This window comes from Melanaphis sacchari, unplaced genomic scaffold, assembly GCF_002803265.2.
Source record: "Melanaphis sacchari strain LSU unplaced genomic scaffold, SCAv2.0 Contig31_pilon_pilon, whole genome shotgun sequence".
Lineage (NCBI taxonomy): Eukaryota > Metazoa > Arthropoda > Insecta > Hemiptera > Aphididae > Melanaphis > Melanaphis sacchari.
This window is the reverse complement of record NW_020271193.1, coordinates 2,357,645-2,382,264: the sequence shown is the minus strand read 5'-3', so window position 1 is coordinate 2,382,264 and position 24,620 is coordinate 2,357,645. Positions and strand designations below refer to the sequence as shown.

Genomic DNA, 24,620 nt, shown 5'->3' with positions numbered 1-24,620 from the left:
AGAGGAAAGTTGATAGCGATAAAGTTTTAGAATACTAATGCTAACGTTTGAAATGTTTCCAAAATTTAATTTAGTAAGCGATAGGTGTGATAGATTAGCTAACCGTGGTATAAGACACAAAGAGTTTTTCTATTGGTTCTCCGCGATAATAATCTACTGGTTATGGTGGCAAAATTATAAACAAAATCGACCACGGTTTTGGTTATTGGAAACAAATAGATCAGACTTTGTGTTATGGCGTTTATGATGTTTAAAAATGATTACTCAATCGTTTAGCAAACAGACAGTTCAAATTTTTTCGTTATTAGACATTTTCAACATTTACCGTTATCAAATTTCCTCGCAGTGAATCGCGGTCATTGAATTTATACCATAGTTAAGGCGACCGTCGTCCATATATAGTTTGTACGTTAAGCTGGGTTCACACTTGTCATTTTCCGTGTTATGTTAAAAAATTGAGCTCAGCCCAACAGGAAACTATTTGGTAGATCATGGTTTGTGAATGATACCATGATTATATTATAACGAACTATAAAATTACAATAAACACATTTCACACAATATGTAGCTATGGCTCAGCTTATACGTACGATACTATGATGTAACCACAATATCCTCTGTAGGTCAACCATGAAAAAAAAATCACTTACTCAGTGTCCATTGCACGTCGTCCAATTTCAATGATCCCTTTAAGACTACGGTCGACGGAAAATGAAATATTGTATGAGATATACTATTTTGAACAGCTAAACGCGACAATATCCGTTGACGCGATCAGTTAGTTTGAGGAAAATGGTTTGGGTGACCTGTCGAGCGACAACACGTATAGTAATGATTGCGAGCCTCGTTGCTTTCGGTCTGACAAACGCGACGTTCAATTTCAATTACAAGAGATAACAAGGATTGAAAGTGTTTCAGTTATCAACGAATGTTATTCCTTGGTTCCATCAAATCTTTCTAAGCTTTTACGATAATTGTTCATTTAATAGATTGACCATAGTCACGCATCATAATCCAGAAATTAATTCACTAGGATAATATACTGACGCACCAAAGAGAATATAATTTGATAGTTTCGGTCCCTACTTAATTTTTTTTTATCAGTAGTTATTTTTCATCCATATGCAATTAGTTCTTAAAACGTAATAGTGACATAGGTAATTGGAGGAAAAACATTAATAATTTAAGAGGAGATAAATCGAAATTGGTAAAATTCTATTACCTCGTTATCCTGTGGTAGAAAAATAACAAACCAATATGTATTATACCATTTACACCTCGTTTTTAAATCGGTTTAGCTTAGCGAGTTTCTAGAGTGCGTTCTTACAATATAAAATTATAAAATCTAAGTTGATCATTAAATGTTAATCAAGTGACTGCGCGAAATAGAAATGTGTAAATATATAATATTTCGTGATACAAAATTATAAAATATAAGTAAATAGTAGTATAGAACATTTTATCGTCTAAATATAGCAAAAAAAAAAAAAATAAATAAAAAAATATTGTATTATTATAATTATTTGCGTGTATATAATACAAATGTATTCGTTATCGCGCATTGAATAAGCACAAGAATGTTAATAAAATATATAAAATACGAAAGATATTTTTATTTATATTACTATAATGGGTGGCTGCAAGTCACAAACATTCAATGTTTAACAAGGCGTGGACTAAAATAGTTTCAGAACTTTTGCTCTGTACACTAATTGCTCGTTATTCGTAAGCCCTCATAGAGCTTATTAAGACATATATTTTTTTGAATATATAATAAAACATAATATTTAAGACTGTTATTTACTATCCATTAAAACAATAATAATCAAATTAACATAATAATATAAAAATAAATAAGAGCATCGTGCATAGTAAAAATCTTTTAGTTAACAATTTTAACGATTTTAAAGAAATACAACTTTTCTACAATGCAATCACAAATTATTGGAAAACTGATAATAGTGATAATGGAACAATAAATCGCTACATTTTTTATTAATATTAGTTCAAAGTGTTAATTTTGGTGTAGACAAAATTTAGAAGTGGGGCTTGGGCGGACTAGAAGAATCAAATTATAATATAAAAATGTTCATGTTTTAGTTATTGAACTTAGTAATTCATTTTAAACTAAATTATAATATAATTATCCTACACTTTACAAAGCCAATATTAAATGTGTAATTGTTGAATAGGTATTGTACGAGTTGTACGTATTCATAACCACAAAGTGAAAAAAAATGGAGGGGCTTCAGCATCCTCAGTTTTTTTATTGAAATTGGGCCATTGAATCCTGAACTTGATTTAATAGCTAGTCGGTTTAATCAATTATATAAATATGTTTTATCCTCTACTCTGGTTTATATTTTTAATTTATTTTTATCTAGTGGTATTTTTCTAGATACATGGAAATCAAATATTGTTTGTCCTATTTCTAAAAGGTTGTATGATTTGACTAGGTTAACCTAATCACAGGCCTATCTTTTTACTTTCAATCGCATTAAAAATATTTGAATCTATCATGTCAGATTAGAAAACTTTAAACTACTAGATAAAATATTTAATTATTTTGTATGATCAAAACGGTTTTAGACCGTCCAAATCAACCACTCTTAACTCACTAACACTTAAACATTCCTTATGCGCTTTTTATGTATGGATGTTATATATACTAATTCGCTAAAATTGTCGATAAAGCTAGTTGCTTATTCTTTTATATAAATTGAATTATATTGGCGTAATAGTCCAGTTTTATGATGAGTCAAGTCTTTCACTTCACAGTGGACTCAAATTGTGACTTATAAACAATTTTGATCGAAGCCAATACCTATCAACTTCATCGGGTGTACCTCAAGGTTCTTAACTAGTCCAAATTTTATTTTTATACATAATCATGGCATTACTTTTCTAAATAGTTCTAAGCTTATGTTTGCAGATGATATTGAAATTTACCATGTTGTAAATTGTTATAGAAACGCTGAATTATTAAAATCTTAATAAAATTTGTTTTTTAATTGTTTGAAAAAAAATGTATACCCTTACTATTAAAAAACACCAAGTAATAACTTTCTAACGTTTATGTTTCAATAATTTTTCGATAATTATATGAATGATATATCTCAATATCTCAACCCAGAATAACTGACGTTATTAAAAATCTTTGTGTAAATGTTGAATCCTAATTCCCTAATTCACATTTAACGTTACATAAAAGATAAAGCCTTAATACTGCTAGGATTTATTTACAGAAGCTGTGTCGATTTCAATGATAAGAATATTTTTATTTCAATTTATTGTTCTTCATAATGTTCAATTTTAGATTATGGTTCTGTGATTTTGCTCCATATAATAATGGATTATTAACTACCTTTGAGAAAGTTAAAAGTAGTTCTTACGCTTTTTAGCTTTCGAGTGTAATATACTCAGATATCACCATACATCTTTACTTATTTAAATCTCGAATCTCTGAAATAACGCAGAATCAGACTTGATTTATATTTTATTTATAAGTTATTGAATATGACTGTATTCACTGTCAACTTTTTAAGCAGCGTATTGTTTAAAATTTCCTCAGCTTATATCCTATCAACAAATTTATTTGATTTAAAATCTCAAACTGCTAATTATGCTACTCATATTATACCACTCTTGAGAGTCATGAATTAATTTTAATAATTATAACTTTGATTCGTTTTGTCATATTTCCTCTCTCTCTCATTTAAAAACCACTTTACTGCTAGTTTACGCATATAAATTGATATATTTATATATAATATTATTTATATTTTGTTTTTTTTTTTTTTTTAAATTAATTCATGTAATTGAGTCCAAACTTGTATAATATTTCTATAAATAAATAAATAAATAAATAATGGACAAGCCAAATATGTTTTTATATTTACCTCCGTAATAACTTCAGCTGGGTCGGGATTATCAGGAGTAACCGTTCTACGAGTCAGATTCATCACAGGTGGAGGAGATTGGCACTTGGATAAATTTCCACTGGCCATACCTGTAGAGATAAAAATAAATAAAATTTAAGATTGAAGTGAAGTTTGCAAATAATAATAAATAAATAAAGATATGAAAAATGATTACAAAAATACAAACTACAAAGCATCGTGATAAAAAGAAAAATTAAATTTCAAGTCTTATTAAAAAAGTTCGATACCTATACGTTTTAGCTTAAACGTTGAGATGATAAACTTTTAATCACAATTTATTGTTGTTTATTTTTTATTTAAATATTGGTATACTAAATCATTTTCAAATTATTTCTACAAAGAAATAATATTGTTGCGTCGTCAAACCTTATTAGAAGTTTAATTTGTTTGATACCTATACTAAGTGCTAAGTGTGGTAAAATATAAATTTAAATTTTTAATTGTCATAAAATAATATGAATATCCGTTTATTTTTCGATAATCGTTTGTAATGCATTTATAGATATGATCAAAAATAAATGAAAATATGTACTTAGATATATATTAACATTTTACCACACTATTCAATGAGCCTAATGTCTAATACTGTGTAGCACTATTTACTAAGTATGGGTAATAAATAATACTGAACAGCTCATAGATCTCAAATTTTAACACTTATTTACCACCGTCTATAGTTTTTAATTAAAAACACTATATTATCATGTCGGATTAGTTGTTCTTGCTGTGGTATTTAGATAATGGATTTAGAACGATTTATTTTTCTTTTCCACCATAGTCGGTACCACTGAGTACGGACGGCAATCAAATTCTCCCGCGGCTATATAATTATAAGCTTTAGTTGAAACTTATAGCGTAGCTACGAATTTCGTTTCTTTTTTTCTCGAAATGTAGAGAAAAAAAATTACGTGTCACCCCAATCATATATATATATGTATATAAACCGTAGCCAGGGTGACATATTCGTTGTTTCTTTTTTTCGTGAAAAACCCTGGTAACAATAGGATTAACTGATCTGGTTTGAGCTAACGTCATACGATTATACGAACGGGAAATTCGTCAAGCTCTATCCGACGTAAACGATAGTGTTTTCGCGGTTCGAACACAGAGAGAACTCATAATATGAAATGACCCGATCCTATGATGCTAAATAATTTATGGTTAGGTACATTGTTACATAGATTGTGCCCCTAAGTACAACTTAAATAATGCATGCGTAAATTGTACACACAATACTCACGTTTACACAGTCCCAACCACCCATATGATTATAAATACAGAACGATTATTTGATCACTATGCAGTGATTTACTAGGAAAATATAAATGGTTTTTGAGATAAATAATAAATCGTTTAAACATCTTGGTGTGTTGTAATTTATTACTTATAATTAGGTATATACATTTTTTAAATTTTATAAAAAAAAATTATATATTTTCAGTCACATTAAAAGCAGTCGTTTTCTAGGAAAATGCATAGTGGTAAAAGAATCACATTATATTGATATATATATTATATAAAGAGTATACATATTAAAATAAATAAAACAAACGCGTAAAGTATGTGAGCTTTTATTTAGATGTATTTGGAAGCATCTGTTATAGTTTATTGTACTCGACATATGCGAGTATTAAATGAACCAAATGTATATACGATTAAAGCTGTGTTTTGTTGTTTTTATATGCTATTTTAACTTTATTATATAATTTTAATATTATAATACAGACATTACCGACAGAACATATTTTGATATCTTTAAGCAGCTGTGTTCATATTTAAGCGTTAGGAAAGGGTCAAAATATATTTTTATTAAAATTTCCTTAAATGCCAAATGAAATGTTTAAATATAAATATGAAATTAATGCTATTGTGCACTATTTAGTTTTGGAAAAATGTAATTAATTTTTATATTTTATTTTGACTCATCTCTTAATCTTATTTATACCACTCTAAAATAAATGTATTAATAAAAAAATAATATTTTATAAATCATTGTTAACTTTTACTTTACTATTAAACCTCATAAATTGTTTCATTTATTTAATTGAATTTATTTAAAATTTTAGATTTAAGTATTGACATGGGGTTGACTAATAATATATTGATCATTTATGCGTATTTCTTTCGAAATAAACTTAATGATCTTCCATGTTGTATGGTGTTGAAAGTTAAGATACAGAACCCTTTTCATCATAATATTTATTATTAAAACCTTTAATTAAAATATTTTGTCAATGGTTGTAGGTTTATCTTTGACGTATTGTTTATAATTATCGACCTGCGTTTGGATATTTTAAGATAATATTTTATAATTATATCATCATAATACACAGTGTTTATATATTAACAATCGTTAATTTATTTAATAAGGTTAAGTACTTGCCATTTGTATCTAACTGAAAATATTATGATAATTAACATACACATTTTAATATTTGAGATATAGGTAACTAAATTGTATTGCTATAATCATCGTAGACCATCGGAAACAAGATTTATATTCTAATTAAATACATCGTTAAAATTGTAGAGGATTAGGTTAGCTAAAATGGTAAATATAATAACTGAATTTCTATCATTTTAAAATATTGAAATTTCTTTTTAAAAATATAATGCATGTTATTCCTGTGGAAATGCAAGCTTTTAAATTTGTATGACACTCCTTTATTTACAAAATCAAAAAATACGGAAGGAGAAGTAATAGGTCTTGGTAGGATTTTCAATGGTAAAAATGAACTTTTTGATATATTAAACCAACAATGATTATATTATCTAACATTTCACTGTTATGATTATAGTATAACAACTGTATTTATTTTTTGAAAACAGTAGGTATTTAAAATAATTTTAAATTGTGCTTAATAAGTGCTTAAAAATGAAATAATTAATATTAAAGCAATATAATAAAATTAAATCATACCATTTCTTAGTTTATTTGTAGCGATTAAGTCTTTCATCAAATTTGAATGTTTCTGAAATCAAATAAAATATTACATTTTATTAGATTACTACAGCAATGTATGTTTTTCATAATCTTTAAACAAATGTATCCAATATAAATTTAAAAAATAACATTACAATATTTCAAACATTAATTACTGATTTAATTTCTTTATTAAAGCTATTGTATTAATACAATACATTACAAATTGACATTTTACAATATTAATAAGACAGTTCTTTATAATGCTATAAAAAACAAGATTCTATTCTAAAAACAATAAATTATCAGACTAAATACTAGCCCGATGTATTTAATTTAGCGCTACATTTACATTTTTTGGTTTTGTTTATGTTATACTTAAAATGATAAAATTTAAGTTTGTGAGTATTTTCAAATGATTTCCTCCAATTTTGACTTGAAAAATTAAATTATATAGACTTTATTGATGACTTAAAAAAATTTTTTAAAGTTTTATTTCACAATTTGTTGATGTATATAAGGGGTGTCCAACCCGCGGCCCATGGTAGATATTGATGCGGCCCTTACTTCAATTTAAAAACTATTAATTAATTGTATATAATATATTAATATTACGAGAACAAATTTATCATATGAATATAAAACAACATAATATTAAACATCAAATAAACTTTAATCGTGTTTAATAATTTTATCTTAGCATAATAGCACGGGCACACATTAATTATAGGTGGATCAACTCGAGCCGATTTTGATAAAATTTTTTATTATTGGAGATATGCCCACGGCATTGATCTCGTGTCATTTATCAACAAATAAAAATAAAACACTGTATGTATTAACTATTATTATTAAAAACTATGTGGCCAGCAACAATTTCTACCCATATGACGAGGCCCAGACATCACAAAAGGTTGGACATTCCTGTACAATGTATATCGAACAATAAGCAAATGTGTTAATTATGAATGTGTAAAAAAAAGATTAGTTTCACTGAATGAATAATCCTCCAGTTGGAAAAACTTTTATTTACACGAGTAAAATTTATAATTATGTTATTGATGATATAAGTCTATATTAATCATTCAAATAATTAAATTTAATGATAAATGGATTTCGTGGTATTGTAAATACATTTTAAAAGTTTAAAATGTAATTAAAATATTTCAATGTTTAGACAAATAAAATTTTGTTTTATTTTTATGTTTTGTTTTAAATGAAAAATAGACAGTGGAGCAAGAGTTCTATGTAATATTTAAGAAATTGAAGAATTGTCTCCAATAAATAATACAAGGCAAATTAATAAATTAAATTAAAACAGTAATTGTAATATTTGGACATTGTTTAAGGTTTTTGAATATTTAAATAATGAACAATGTCTATTTATTTTTCAAGTACAACATGGGCCATGACATAATTAAAAACCCAACAGAAAACATTTTTTACTTAAACATACATTAATATTAACGCTTGACCTTTTTTGTAAAAATCAAAATTATAAACTTATAAAATCGATTTTATTCTATTAACGGGTTTCATTAATAATTATTTTATGGTGTAATTTTTTTTAAATATAGAATTTTAAAGACATATTATAATATAATTAGTTATTAAAATAGGAGAAGATAACGTTTAAATATTTATTAATACCAATTATGTTAGAATATTAAAATTGTACACATACTTTATACTATCTTAAAACTTAAAATAATTAAAATAGTTTAAAAAAATATATTGGCTGGTAACTAATAAGAAAATTATGCAATTTTAGTCATATATATATATATATATATATATATACATATACATAAACTATGTTATTTAATTAATTTTGATGGGTAAATATATATTTAAGATTAAAGTAGACATATTTTATGGGATTCTAAATGAAAATATTAAATAAAAGATCAAAAATCATATTTTGATTTTTTATATGAACTAAAATGAGTAATAATAAAATACATTTTTTTTTATTTCTTTTGTAAATGTAAATTTAATGCTTTATAAAATTAAAAAAAAATGCATCCTCTGTTCATGATAAAAGCTTATAAATCATAATACATTATTTTATTAATATAAGATTTGGTAATATATAAGGATGAGTATGAATTAAGTTTTAGATGAAAAGCTTGCAATGTGATCACATGTGCACACATTTTTACGTTCTTTAACTTATTCTATATAATATTAATCAACTAAATAAAGACACCTTCAGAGAGGCACGTATGCACGTTGATGCATCGTCATCACCCAACATCATCACATCACCATCGAAATTTTTACGACGTCTAAGTGGTAAAAGTCGGTGTTTAACGTTTGTAAATAAATTCAGCTCTTTTTCACCTTTTTATGTGATAAAAAGGGACGAGGTATAAGACAACGAACACAGAAAATAAGAAACAGAAACATGTACACGAAGGAACGAAGGAACTAAAAGGTTTTGTTATCTCAGGTTAGTAACTACTTTATACTTTTCCCCTTAACGCTAATGCCCCGAATCTTTTATTTATTTATTTGTTTTTTTTTTAGCATAACGTTTTTTTTCTCTTTGACTCCGTAAAAATAAATAATAGGATATTTTAAAACACGACAGACTAAAACAACAACAATAGAAAAAAAACCGCTCTCGCTCTTCAAAAAGAAAATTGTTTTACCATTCTTTTGATTCTTAATAGTTTATTTGTATTGTTTACATTGATGTTAACGTTTTCCTTTAAAATTAATACCATTTAAACCAGAAATAATAGAATACAATTGAAGTTATATTGAGAAACTTATATATACATAATACATATATTTGTTGTTTTAAACTAGAAAATAATATAAATCTTGTATAATATACCCACTAATAGTACAATAATACTTAATTATGTAAGTAACACAATAAAAGTGTATTAAGTAATAATATTATAGAAATGTATCAGATGTTAAATAAGTGTGAAAATTCGAAATTACTGTATGAATATTTTAATACCTATGTGGAGTAATAACAGATAAAATGTCTGTACATTTATAATACAAAAATATAATAACCTTATTAACAATATCATAATATTAACGTTTATCAGTTCCAATTAGTTTAATGATAGTTTCCAAACTTATTGAATACGCTGTATAAATTTCGTTTCAAAACAAAATTTGATACATTTGTTTTTGCATATTATTTGAAAAAATTTTCATCTTAATGTATAATATTTTTAATTACATTTTTTTTTTTTTTTTTGTAATTGGTTTGCGTGATTTATTATAATCTACAACGATCAAAATGAATTAATTAAATTATAATCGATTATTAATGCAGTGGAAATCATAAACGTCAAAATGAGATAAGAACAAAAAGTCGTATCGTACAAAAGCACCAAAATCGTATCGTACAAATGCGCCAACATTCTAGGTAACTTAGGTAGGCTATTTAAATTTAGAACTAAGTATATTATTCAAAACCTCCAAACGTTTAATCTTAATCACATTTATTATCTGATTACGATAGATTGTCACATAAACAGTGTGTGAGCAGTTTTGTGTTATACAACTATAATTGTTGCTACCTATTCGTAAGCATTCGTGTAGGCGTCATTCGTTAAAATTCATTTTACAAAAATTCTTACTGATAAAGGTGTTGCGTGCATTTTATTAAAAGATCAAAAATAAAGATTTTTACGAGAAATGGCCAGCGGTAATGTGTCATTGAGGTGTACCAAGACAAATAATAATTGTACAATGGAAGAAATACCAGGATAATGAAATAAATCGTTTGGAATATGTAAAAAAAATTGGATTAAAAAATCAATCAATTAATTAAAATTATATTTATTTGTATGTATATTACTGACAATTTTTAATAAAATCGAAACATCAAATGATACCCTTGGCACTTAATTCATACGTTGGGTATAACTGGTATATGATATTAGATTGGCGCTTATGCCCTACATATTTTGGCGCAAATGATATGTAATTTTTGTACCTTCGGCGCTCTTATCATATAGTCTATCAATGTATTTACTTTATTTAGTACATTGTTGATTAAAGTTACACGAATATCAAGTCAAAAAAATTTCAGATTAATGAGATTAAATGGATGACAAGATCCAAATATGGGGCTCTAGGGAAAAATCAAGAATAAAAAAACTTTTACTTTAACTCAAAATAAAATATTTTGTTTAATAACAAAAGCCCTATACTATGTTTCCAATCAAACTTTATACTCAACCTTAAAGAATGAATACAATGCTAGAAATCACAATCAAATCCTACGCTCGTTATAAAATTTCTTTCTGACCAATTAAATATCTTAGCTAAAAATCTTACTAAACCAACATTCGGAAACTCACTCAAAAGATTGAAAACAAAGCGGTGTCGCAACCTATTTCTCTAATTCAACCTCATAGACTCGGATCATCTTAATTTCGGTGTTCGTCAATTGTGCCGGATTTGGGACACTACCTGTATAGTATACATCTATTGCGCCGGTATAAAAAGGGTGTATTAAAAAGGTATACATCAATTGCGCCGAAGAATTTGACAATGACACAAACTGTCTTAATTGGTTTTAATTTTTATAATAATTATATTATATTAATTAAATATTAATTTATATTAATTATATTATTTTTATAATAATTTGTACAACAATAAACAAAAATATATACATTACTCACAATTTATACAATTTATAATCTAAAAGTCAATAACTGAAAAAGTTTTAAAATATTTGATAATATACAAGTGACTTATCAGGAAACATCAGCTTTATCAGATTGTGAGGCAATTAAAAATATGTCGAACAGATTGTCAAATATCATATTTTATTTTGCCATGTCTAATAATTTGTCATGTCGATTCAATACTCAAATTGTCTTGATTTTGGTGTCAATATTTACTTTTCTAAAAAAATAAATTAAAAATAGAAAATGTAGACATAAATGAAGATTTTTATTTAATTACTTTATAAAAATGTGTTATTGTGGTAGATTATGCGTTTTACAAATTCAAACATATCTAAATTTCCATTTAAATATTTGGATATATTTTCGTCAGCTATAGTTTTTTGTTTATTATACTTATGATTTTTAATTTTATTTTCTTTTTCGACGCTATTTATTTTTATGTATGATTGAAGTTGAATCATTTTTAAAACTTTTGAAATCAATAGAAATTGTATTATACACGTTTATATAATAATATATTTAAAAATCGATCAGCGCAATTGATGTACACAATTTATAACATTGAAATACTGATTTTACCTTTTTTGATAACCTTTTTCCCATCCCATAATTTTTTTTTTATTACCTGTGATTTTCGGCGCAATTGATATATACCCTTTAATTTCCTTGTTACGAGTTATAGATAATCAAATAAATACTCTGCTTTATATTTTGAAAAACATAAATGCTTACCATCAATGTTTAGTGGAATTACTACAGATGGAAAAAAATAAAATAATATTTAATCAAAGAATTCTTTGAACATTGCTATATTTAACATCAATGTTCTACAAAATCACAATTGATGTAAGCTCAACTACTGTGAATGAAATATTAAACTAGACGAACATTATTTTTAGGTATTTTCAAAGTAAATACACAGCTTAGTAAATTCGTTTTATGAGGAAAACAAAACAAAGCAATAAGCCGTAATGTATTTTAACTGAAATGAATATTATATATTATATTATATTATATTTTTACGATCTACCCAATCTCGTCAAAATATTATTATTAAAAGTAGTGAAGAAACATCATAAAAGAAAAGACCATCAGATCCCATAATACCTGCTATATAATATTTTAAAATATAATTTTCTCTTGTTTATGTACCCATTAAAATATTATATTGTACAGTTTTACTTTTACGTATTATTATTATTATTTTTTAATCATCATGCGTAAAACCATCAATCACTTTATAATACTATACATATTAACTATTTAAATATCATACATAATTTATAGTTATTATAGTAGAAGTAGCTTTTGGGTAATTAAAAATCGGTCGAATGCATGAATTAAGATGGTCGTGGGATATAGCTGTTATTTTAAGTTGCACTATATTATTACTGTGTCATTAAATTATCATATTAAAAAATGTGGCATTTATCGTTTTTTGTTTTACAGTCTTTGAGATTTCAACCAAAGTGCCTATAATAAATGTGTTAATAAATAGATATTTTAAAAATGTGTGTAGCTGAATAATAAAGTAATTATATTTTTAATAAGTAGGTATACACTAACTATTATATAAAATTAATTTTATTTTTTAGCTCTAATTTAGTATAATATCAATAAAATATCATTAAATAACGTAAAATGCACTGTATTTACAATTATATATATTTTATTTTACGAAAAAAGCAATAAAAATATTGATTTTTTCCATTAAGAAAAGTGAAAAATCCTTGAGTTATAAATTGTTTTTGGTAGGTTCGGGTATGAAATTTGATTTATATATGATAAAGTGGAGTACCAACTTTATAAATGTCTTTTTTGAAGCATTTATAGACATTTTTAATTTTTAATTATTTTTATTTTTTTCCGTACTTTTTAATTATCAAATTATTGTTCAGTCAAAAAAATTGAAATTAATTTAAAATTTTTCATAAGTTTTTCATTTATAAATTTAAGTAACAAAAATACATAGTTACAATATTTTTTAAAGTTTTACTTTTTTTTTTTTTTTTTTGTTTATTGACGAAATTCGTAAAAATAATAAAATGTTTAATATTATAGTTAAGAATTAAAAATGTAATACATGGTTTCTCAAAAGAAGTACATACTAAATCTACAAAACATATAACCACAGTTTTGACGAAATTAGATATTTAAACAAAGATGTACTTTTTAAATTATTTATTACAATTTAAAAATATTATTCGTGAGTACTTAAAACTTTTATTGTACAGTTTTATACTTTATACACATAATAACATTTTAAAATGCAATATTTTTGACCAAGCTTTGTTTAACTTATTGTATTACTGATAGTAAAATAAATTGCTAATAGCAATTTATCTTAAAAATTATATAAGATATAGTTAGTGATATAGTTTGAAAGACCGTTATCGCTCAGAACTATTTTTTATATGCAATGATATTATCATTAGATTCAATTTTAATACGTTAATTACAGAGATATACTCTTGAATAAGGAAGTAAATTCAATGTATAGTATACAATAGATTGATTAATAGATTACTTATTTACACTCTCTTTTTTTAATAAACATTTTTGATTGTTTGTATATTCTTCATATTTTGGAGCAAAAAGAATTCTTTAATATTAAATTTTGGAGGAGGCTTTTGATTAAAATTTAAATGTAGTTACGACTTGAGAAAAGAGAATCTGTGTTTTCGGAGTGTGTTCAAAAGTAAGAAACTATTAGTACTTTATTAATTAGTTAAACAAAAACTAATAAGTTAAAAACCACGGCAGAAAATTTGGAATATTTACGCATCTCTAGATTTAAAAAAAATCGATTTTATTGTTTGTTTCAACAAATATTTATTTTAGCATTTCCTATACATGAAATAGTTTTTTTAATTATTTTGGTTCTCTTCGTACTATTTATTTTTTATTTTGAATTTTTGAATTTATTAATTTTTATTGATTTATGTTTATACCATTTTTCTTTTTATAAATCAAACAAACTTAACGGATAGTATAGACTTTCTTTAATGTTGTTTTTATGGAAGTTAATATATATATATATATATATATATAAATAAATATACACAACTTTTTTTTTTCAAGTCTAAATTTTGATTTAAATTAGTAATTATATTTCATAAAGTATACTGTTGTATTTATGAAGGTGATATTTTAAATCATATTATATTGTAGAAAATTGAAACATCTAATTATTATTTATTTAAATAACGTATGCGTTTTAACAACATTATTATTGAAAAATACTTTTGAAATGTAAATTTCAAACAGGTAGGTTCAAAACATTTAAATGTAAATAAAAATATATTTAAAAATATGTCTAGTAATTTTAAATTCTTATTTACCTATTAAAACTTTTCTAGCCAAAAATTTGTCTAAGTTAAGTGTTTTGGTATATAAATATTTTTTAAATTGGGTAAAAATTAAGTTAAACGTTAAATATAACGAATTCAGCAAATATATTTTTTTTGGGCATCTGTTTTAAAGTTTTGTGTCTTTAAATATAAAACGAAAAAATAAGAATTTTAATTATTTTTAATAACTGTATACCTATCAAAATAAAAAAAATATAGTTAAATATTTTAAAAGTGTTTTGAAAAATTGACTTTAGTTTTATAAATTTTTTTAATATTTTTATTATTGTGATATCGACGATGTTTGTGGTTCAAAAATAAGCTGATTTAATAGTTCAAAATTATTTATTAAAAAGTTTACTCGCGATTAGTTTTGATATAATGTGCCTACGTGCTAAACTTCGGTTGTTTGTGAATCTTGATAGACAATTGACATCATAAGAATAAATCACGTGACAAGTTCCTTGTTGGTTATACGCCCTTTGTATTTTTAACTACGCAAGGCGGTTAACATCAGTAAATTAGCGGAGCATTGACACGGAAGTTGTATATAATGTATATCATTATAACTTATAAATTTAAAATACGATAACGGAAGTCTATATATTATATTGTACGTGCGCAAAAGACACCTTTGTTTCACTCAAACCGATTTCCGTAACTTTCCATTACAAGATAATTTAATGATAACATACGTGACTTAGTGACGCCTTGTGTTTTGGCCAAATTTCCTGCGAGAATATGTACGTGTTGCGCAAGTATGCAGTAGTTGGCTATTTTGGCTTTTATGTCATCATAATAAACCATTAGGTACCTAAAACTAGTTGATTTATTATCGCAGTTAGCCATTGTTAGTACAAAAGAATAGTAATTAACTGACAAAAAACAATTTAAAAACTTAACCCTCAAAAATATAAACATAAAATAAAACAACTCATTGGAATAATCATAACAATATTATATTATACAAGATTACTTGCTTTGTGGTTGTTATCATATATATATTCGTTTATCTCCTGCATAAACTTTAAAACTTTAAAATTAAATGTGTATATACTGTAGAAGTGTAAAAGTATGCTATATTTACATAAATAAACTACAATCATTATCAAACGTAAATATATATATATTTTTATTATTATTATTATTATTCTGAGTTTAAGTAAATTGAATACTTTGTATTATGTTATAAAATAATAATTTTTGATCTTCTACGAAGTAATGATTTACCAAAATCATATCAAAACCAAACATTTATCGATAGGGACATGTTTAGGGATATAATACGTTTAAATAAATTATTTCATATATAAAATTTTAGACTAGAAAATTTCATAAGACATTTGTGTTCCAATAGTATTAAAATGTAATACAAAAGAACAGTCAAAAAAAAATAAAATTATAAAAATTCAAAGAAAAACATCTTGATATAATATACTTTGTTAAAATTTTTTTTTACCAATTGTTATAATGATTTTTATATACATAAAAAACTAGAAGTAATAATTGATTTTGAAAAATAATCGATCAATTTATAGTATGGGTGTTAATCAAATTATGCTTTACCATCAATCTGTTTTTTTTTTTTTTTTTTTTTTTTTTTTAATTGAAACAAAATTTAATTTGCTAAGTTAAGCACAAAAGTGAAATTAATAAAATGTATATATTATATTGAGTTAAAAATAACATAGCACTTAAACCTAAAAATTAAGAGTTGTGAACTTTTGTAATAAATCTGAAATGAAGCGGAATAATGTATTGACCAAGTTACATATAGGTCGAAGGGTTGAGTTAAGTTAGGTGTGCCGAGTAAAAACCTATTTCAATCTTTAACTATATCATAAACAATTTTGAATTGTGCAATTTTGTATTATATATATTATATTTTTTAAATTAACTATAGCAGCTGGGACAGACTGGGTCAGTAAAAACCTACTGCCCTAAAAATGTAGAAGTCCACCTTTTTATAAATTTAGAGTAACAATTACATTTTTTTTTTACATTATAAAGAAGATGTCGCACCTGGATATGTCATCTTTGTCTTACATACATACAACATAGTAAGTTTTCGTTCGGCAGAATATATTTTATGTTGTTAGCTTTAACATTAAAGTAAATTTACCTATTATCAAACTTAAAAGTAAGAATGTTATCTGGGCAATTATATAGGATTTTATCGATATTTTAATTTTAAGCTGAGTTATAGCTATATAAAATATTGAAACTTGAAAATGCTAATAACTCACTTTAAAATCATAATATTAATAAAAGCCTAGTATGTTATTGCCTAGATAAAATTCTTACTTTTGAATTTGATAGTAGGTAAATTTACTCTAATGTTAAAGCTAACTACATAAAATGGATTCTGTTGAACAAAAATTTACCACGTTGTTGCATGTAAGACAGAGCCAACGCATGCGGGTGCTGTGTCCTCTTAAATATATATTCATTACCTACATTTATTTATCTGTACTTATAAAACTTATTTTTTAACAAAAATTGTAAACAGCTTTTATTTTTAATGTTCATAGTAACTAGTCTTTAAATTTATAAATGATTATTATAATTTATATTTTGAGTTTAAGTATTCATAGTTAGCATAACTTCTATAAAATTAATTTGTTGCTTTAAATTTCAATATTTTACTTCTTTATACACGTGCCATTTTACAATAATCAATTATTTTCGAAAAGATACATTCGGGTAATTTTAAGACTACTAAACTATAGTATTAAAACATTTAAAACTAATCTTATTAAATCACAGTATAGTAAATATATTATAAACATAATAAATATACATGAAATTAATTTAATAAGTATGAATAAAAAAAAAAAAATTATATTGATAGTAGTTTATTAAATAATTGTAAAGATTGTTCAGAAGTGTCTAGGTCATCTTCGAAATTAACATTTTCTAATACTTCCTTTTTAGAAGACATCATCATGAAAGTTTCTAAACGTTCTTTGTTCCACTGATGAACGTATACAATTTTTGATTGTTTTTAGTTTACTAAACACCTGTTCACAACTGACTTGAAGTACAGATAAACTTATAATGTACTTATAAGCTCTGTATAAATGTTTATACGCCGCAAAATGTATATTTAAAGAACACAAAAGTTTTTAACACATATTATAACGCATATTATTTAGTTTGAGCTATCATGGTCTTCGTTTAACGATTCCTTACATTATATATATATATAAGTAAATTAATAGTAAAAGTTAAATAAAAATAACAATTAATTTTACTAATATTGTTTTTAGCTTCATAAAAAGTTAATCCATTCCAATGATAAATTGTCTTCACAATTTATATTATTTTTGTTTTGGAAGATCAAAGACCATATTTATTATACACATATATGTATTATATATACTCGTACAGTTGAAAATTGATGACTTTTTTTTGTCCGTTTTGAATATTCGATCATTACAAGTTCAGATAATTTTTTTAGAGTAATATTTAATAGTTAACTACTTCTTCCGTTTTTAAATTTTTTCATGAGCAAATATTGCATGTCAGCTATTCAGTACTTGATTTGGGGGGGGAGTCCCCCTTCTTTTTTAATTTTTTTTTAGCATACCCCTTCTATTTGCCCTCACGGTAATGTGACGGTTAATTTTTTGCGGAACGCTCGTTTATCAAACATCCGATGAGTCCCCCTTCTATTTTTTTCTCCAAATCAAGCACTGCAGCTATTAGAATATTATTATTAGAAAATACATTCAGTTAAACTATGTTGTAGCTGATATATTATACATCTAAAAGTGTTCACTCTCAAATTGTCTTTAAGTTTTGTCAGTCTACAAATCTTTCACCATACGCTCTTTTATTTTTAGACCTTATTCGTACTTAAAGTAATTTAATCTCAATAACTATATTTTTAGATAATTTAAAATTATCCAAACTTTCTTTCAATTTAATGGAAAATTCTTCAGATTTTTATAATTATCTTCTTCTAATTGTATTTCAGATATATTTTTAGACACTATATCAACTATTTCCGAACAGTAAGTAAATCTTAGTTTTTGGACTGTAAATAATTTAATGTACGTACAATTAAAAAAAATATTTTTAAATAAATGTGGATTGTTAATATTGCATGGAACTTGCATACTTTGTCTATTTTAATGATACAGCTTCTGAAGTAGGTTTTAAATCAAATATTCACCACAGTTAGCAACATAATCTAAGACATTTATAACTATTATAAACTAGTAGTTATTTTCTCTAAATACTTATGTTAAAGTATTTTTTCTTGATTACTGACGTATAGCTTTAATTTTTGAATTATTTTGAATTTTGTTTAGTTCAGAGCTATACGTTATATAATTATAAAAGTAAATTATTAGTTTCCGATTCAGAAATCCAAATTAACTAACCGTCCTTAAATTAGATCATAAATCATAGGTACATACATTTAATATGAAAGCAAAATGCCACCGAGCGGCGTTCGCTGGCTCAGTCGTTGATTGATGAAGACAAAAACGGTTTTAACTAACGGCGACATCAGAATGTCTCCACAGACTGATAGCGTAAATAAAGATAACAAAAATAACATGTTGGTAACAAATAAGTAAATAAATAATAATAATACACTTGTGTATCACCACAGTACGCATTGTATTATCACATTCAGAAATACCGGTTAAGAATAATAAAGATTTTAGCAGTGCAAACCTTTAATTATTGCCTCTTGGCATTAATTGATGAAAGGCCCTATAGAACAAAGTCCTGTTATTATTCTATGAGACAGTAGGTAAGTGGGGTAGTCCATTTCTATCTGGCAGATTAGTATTTTAGTTATATCAGGGAGCAGAGAATAATAATTTAGGGGTGGAGTTTTGTTATTAAAATTAGCGAGTGGTTAATAATACGCTATATAAACGAAAACGCAATGTAGTTATATAAAATTAGGAGGTAGACGCATTAACGTTATGATAAATTTTGTTTTTTATACAAAAAAAAAAAACAAACATGTTATTCTAGGTACTTTAATTACATCATATTTTTTATACGTATATTTTTAAATGTACTCTTATGATACCGAAGTTATTAATTAATTTTGTTAATTGCATATACCTGTATTTATAGAGTAATATCATATTCACGGCTATATTAATATTTTTGGAAGTGTCCTGTTTTAATATTATTTATTAACACCTGGATTATATTATATGAATTTTTTCTTAAATAGAAAATATTACATAATATACACGTTTATAATTAACGTAGTGTTTTATTTTTATAAGTTTTTAAAAATGTAATAACGTATTACATAAACAATTGTTATCGTAAAACTCAAGATCGATATTTGGTTGAAATACGTAAAATAACGATAATTTAATTGTTATTTTTAAGCTTATGGGTGTAATATATTAACAACAATTTGTTTTAATATTATTATACTATATGGAATATAATATAATACGATAGAACTGATCATCTCTATTATCTATCTACCAAAAGTTTTAACGATTAATTGGTATTACGATATCGTTAGCACTGTATTGTATGTATCAAATATTTTGTCGGTTTATTCAGTAATAGGTGCAAGGCATAAAGTTTAGACTGCATAAAAAATAAAATTAAAATATTATTAATTCCATTATACTTACTACGCAAAAAAAAAACAAAAAAACAAATATATTACAAACGTTTTTATAAATACTGATTAACATTTTACGAAAACTAATCTGTGATAAATATATCTCGTAAGCCGTACATTTTTTAAGCATTAAAACAATTCATCCGATTCACTCTATTTAGCAATCTAGAGGATTAAAAAGAAATCAATGATAGTTTGATGATTGTTTCTAAACCCTAAACAAAGTAACACACTTAGTTGCTATTAATTGTATTATAGTTACGGTTAAGCGATGTATTAAAAAGGATTGGTAGCATTTAACAATACTTACTCGTGTAATGAGTTTATCATAATATTATTAAACTACTTAGCAAGATTGAAAACTTATACTTTAATGTAGTTTTTTTTTTGTATAGTGTTAAGATAGTAGTGGGTAGATAAACAGTGTGTATACTGTACATAGCTTGTACAAACCATTATTTAGAAAATAGAAGTAATTTTTTTTTAGCGTCGCAATTTTAACAAAAATTAAATAATTAGATATAAGTATTTAAATCAAATCAAATATGATGCTAGTGAATATTTTTAATTATTCTTGTAAGTTAAATATTTGATGGGATTTTTCAATAATTATGATGATACTTCGTACATTATAGTTAGAAACCAAATAATAAATAACATAATATATTTTATTTTAACATGATTTGTAAAAAATGTTTAAATGTGGTTTTTGAAAATTATAGACTTAATTTAAAAGTGTTGCTCAAAAAAATAATAATACCGGGTTTATTTTAAATGTTTTATAACATAACTGAAATATTCAAAAACAATTTTAATTAATTTACCACATATTATGACACTTAGCTTATGTTTAGTATTATTAATGGTTTAAATGTTAAAACTAAAAAAAAGGATTAATAATAATAAATTATTAAATATATTTTTTTTTTTTGGTTTAAGTAGAAAAAACTTTTGAACGAGTAGTTGATAAAATTAAAAAAATAATTTTTAAATCTCTAGCGTATATTTCATGATTTCTAAATAATATGATATAATATTAATACAAAAAATAATTATCATTGAACTAGTATCGGGTTTGAAACATTCAAGTTTTATAAAACAATTATTAATGAGATATCATAAAATGACTTAACTTATTTTAAAATGTTACAAAACAAAACATATTAATCAATAACTATAACAATAATTTAAAACTTTACTCGGTATTATATTTATGTATGTATAAATCAAAAAGTTGAGACGAATAAATATTTGATATTATGTTATCTTGTTACAATGTTAAAAATATTTTAAAAACATTTACAAAACTTGCAGCTTAAATTTTAAAATACCAATTATCAGTGTTTTTACTTCGAACTGAATACTTATAGTGTTTCCATACACTGTTGTTCAAAAACTTGCTATCTGCCTAGTGACCATCAACTACTTACAAAATGATTATAAAAACTAAGTTTACTATATTATATTGGTTGAAATATACATACTGTTCGATTCACGTTCTCGAAATGATTTTTTTTTAATTAACTGTAATTGGAAAAAGTATTTATTATTTTTTTTTTTTTTAATTAATACGAGTTAATTTTATGAAGCATACAAACGTATGAGGCGTGAAGGTGTCCTTGGACTCAATAACTCTGTTACATCTGAATATGATGTGCTGAGTATTTCCTTATAAGTGGCTACCCTTGTACTCTTCTCCTAAGTTTTAAGTCCATAAATCAACCACAGTTTGCAGCTGTATCCTTCAAAAGTTGTTACTGACAACCAGAGCAAATAGTCATTAAATGCTTAATATAAAATATATCTAACGAGTTTCAAAAATCGTTAGCTCGTTACATGGTCTAACATTTTTATACCAAATAAATTTTAAAACAAATATGATGTACTGTAGCAAAAATTAGATAATAAAACTATTGCAATATAACATTACATTTCTCAGTAAAACAGTGGGCATGAGTACCTATTTAAAAATAGTAAGTACCTACTTGTCATTGTTTGCAAGTTACATCGGCTTATATTTTTACTGGAAACTTTACTATAAATATTACAATACTTTTTTTTTTATATATATTAACGTATCTAACATTAATAACTCTAACTGCTTAATGTATTTTTCATATCAAGTTTTACTAAATTCATTTTTGGATTATTAGGTAGCACACAACATATATTTATTAGTTAGAGTTATTAATGTTAGACATATGTTTGTTATATTGTTATTAAAACTATTTTCGTCATAGCTCTGGTCTCGTTATGTATTAAAATGCCGTTTTGTAAAAATTCGATCATATATCTAAAAAATATAAATTACATTTGAATAATATTTCACAATAATTAGGTATGTTATTTTAATATTTAAATAAATAATGGCACATACATATAACATTGATGTTAAATTGCGTACCTATGTGGGGTCTTCGCTTTTTTTAATCATTTATGAATTTACCCATCAGTCATTATCAATAACTCTAAAATTCCTGATTAAAATATCACATTCATAGTTATAAGCTATTCCTAAGCGATTATTAAATAATTTAAAATTCTTGAATATCAATTATTGTCTTTCGGAGAATTTATGATAGTATAAGAGATACCTTTCTTTAAATGTAATTATTTTTTTTCAAACCATGCTTTGGGTTAAATTAAGTTTTATAATTAGATTCAGAAACTTAAAGAAAGTCCAAAATAAATATAGTTTAAATTGACACACAAAAAAAAAAATTAGAAAATTCAAAAGTTATAAAATACAACGATACGTTTAAGATAGCTATGGTATTCGTAGAATAAAATAAATAATAGTATAAGGATAACATAAATATGTATGTACATATGTATTATATTCTTCTTTTTCTTATTATTATTATTTTTTTTTTTTTTTAAATCAATGTGATAAAATAAAATAATTATAATGATACTATATTGTGAAGCGAGGAGTTCTTTTGGTATATTGAAAATTGTTGAAAATAATGAGTACTCATTGCACCATAAAATATTTGTTCTGTGTTATACTTTTTATTCTTATTATACATAAACTGATCGATTGGTGGTAGACATTATACTTTGATCATATTAATAATGATTCAAGCATTTATTTATATATTATATTTACCTACGATATAAAATATGAAATAAAACACTGTCATAGTGTGATCGATAGAAACTTCCTGGTATAGCTTACAGTAATAAAAATAAGCAATAGTTAACAGTAATCATTGAGAAAATACGTAGTAATATAAACACGCGATAGAAATAAGCACTCTTTCATATTAAACTTAACACTCAATTGTATTAATAACAATGATAGATGTTATCATTATTATTATTGTTCAATATAATACATTTTATTTTATTATAATTACTTTTCAGAATTCAATAAAGTTATATTAAGTTTGCATTAACTGTGATGAGTTATGAGATACAAGTTATGAAAAAAAAAAAGCTTAATAAAGTAAATTGTTTTATTTTATGATTGTGTGTTTACACTTAATAGTTAATACACTACTGAAAATAATCTGTTTTCCCCATATTTTATAAGTGTTAATTATATTTTGTTGAAATAATTAGTTAAATGCATTCAATAATATAAATCGTAATACACGTAACGAAAAGTATTTATACATTTTCAATTATTATGCATGGTACAAGAGTGAAATTAAAAACTATATATTTACACGTTTCTTTAAAAGGAGACTTAGTTAAAGATATGATAAATCATTTTTTCAATAATACAATATATTATTTATTGTTTTTGTTTGTTGGACGTATTAGATGTTACTCATTAGACAGGAAAAAATATTATATTTTTTTTTAATATTTAAATTGTTTTAATTTTAGGAATATAAATATAGAATTATTTCAAATTTATTATTATCTATTTAAATAGAATAAATTATTAAGTTTATACACAGGTAAACGTGGTTGGTTAAAAAAACTTCGTTAAAATAAGTATAGAAGTTCATTTTTAGTTAAACATTTAAGATTAATTTCATAATGACATAATACATTCAAATAAAATTGAAAATAATTATTAATAAAATTAACCTAATAACAAAGAAGGAAAAAAATCTGTTAATTATTTTGTTAATTCCAATAGAATAACTATAAAGTGTTGATGGATGCCAC

At 24.4% G+C, this 24,620-nt stretch overlaps 1 protein-coding gene across 5 annotated transcripts in view; it reads right to left on the bottom strand.

Moving 5' to 3' along the window:
- The window catches only part of LOC112596264 (rap guanine nucleotide exchange factor 4), a 229,858-nt gene that overhangs the window by 19,911 nt on the left and 185,327 nt on the right, over positions 1-24,620 (bottom strand). For all 5 annotated transcript variants that reach the window (XM_025341783.1, XM_025341782.1, XM_025341784.1 and 2 more), the window contains 2 exons: positions 6,862-6,913; positions 3,900-4,009 (listed from right to left, as the gene is read on the bottom strand). In XM_025341783.1, the coding sequence (XP_025197568.1) occupies positions 3,900-4,009; positions 6,862-6,913 (162 nt within the window). The remainder of the gene's footprint in view (positions 1-3,899; positions 4,010-6,861; positions 6,914-24,620) is intronic.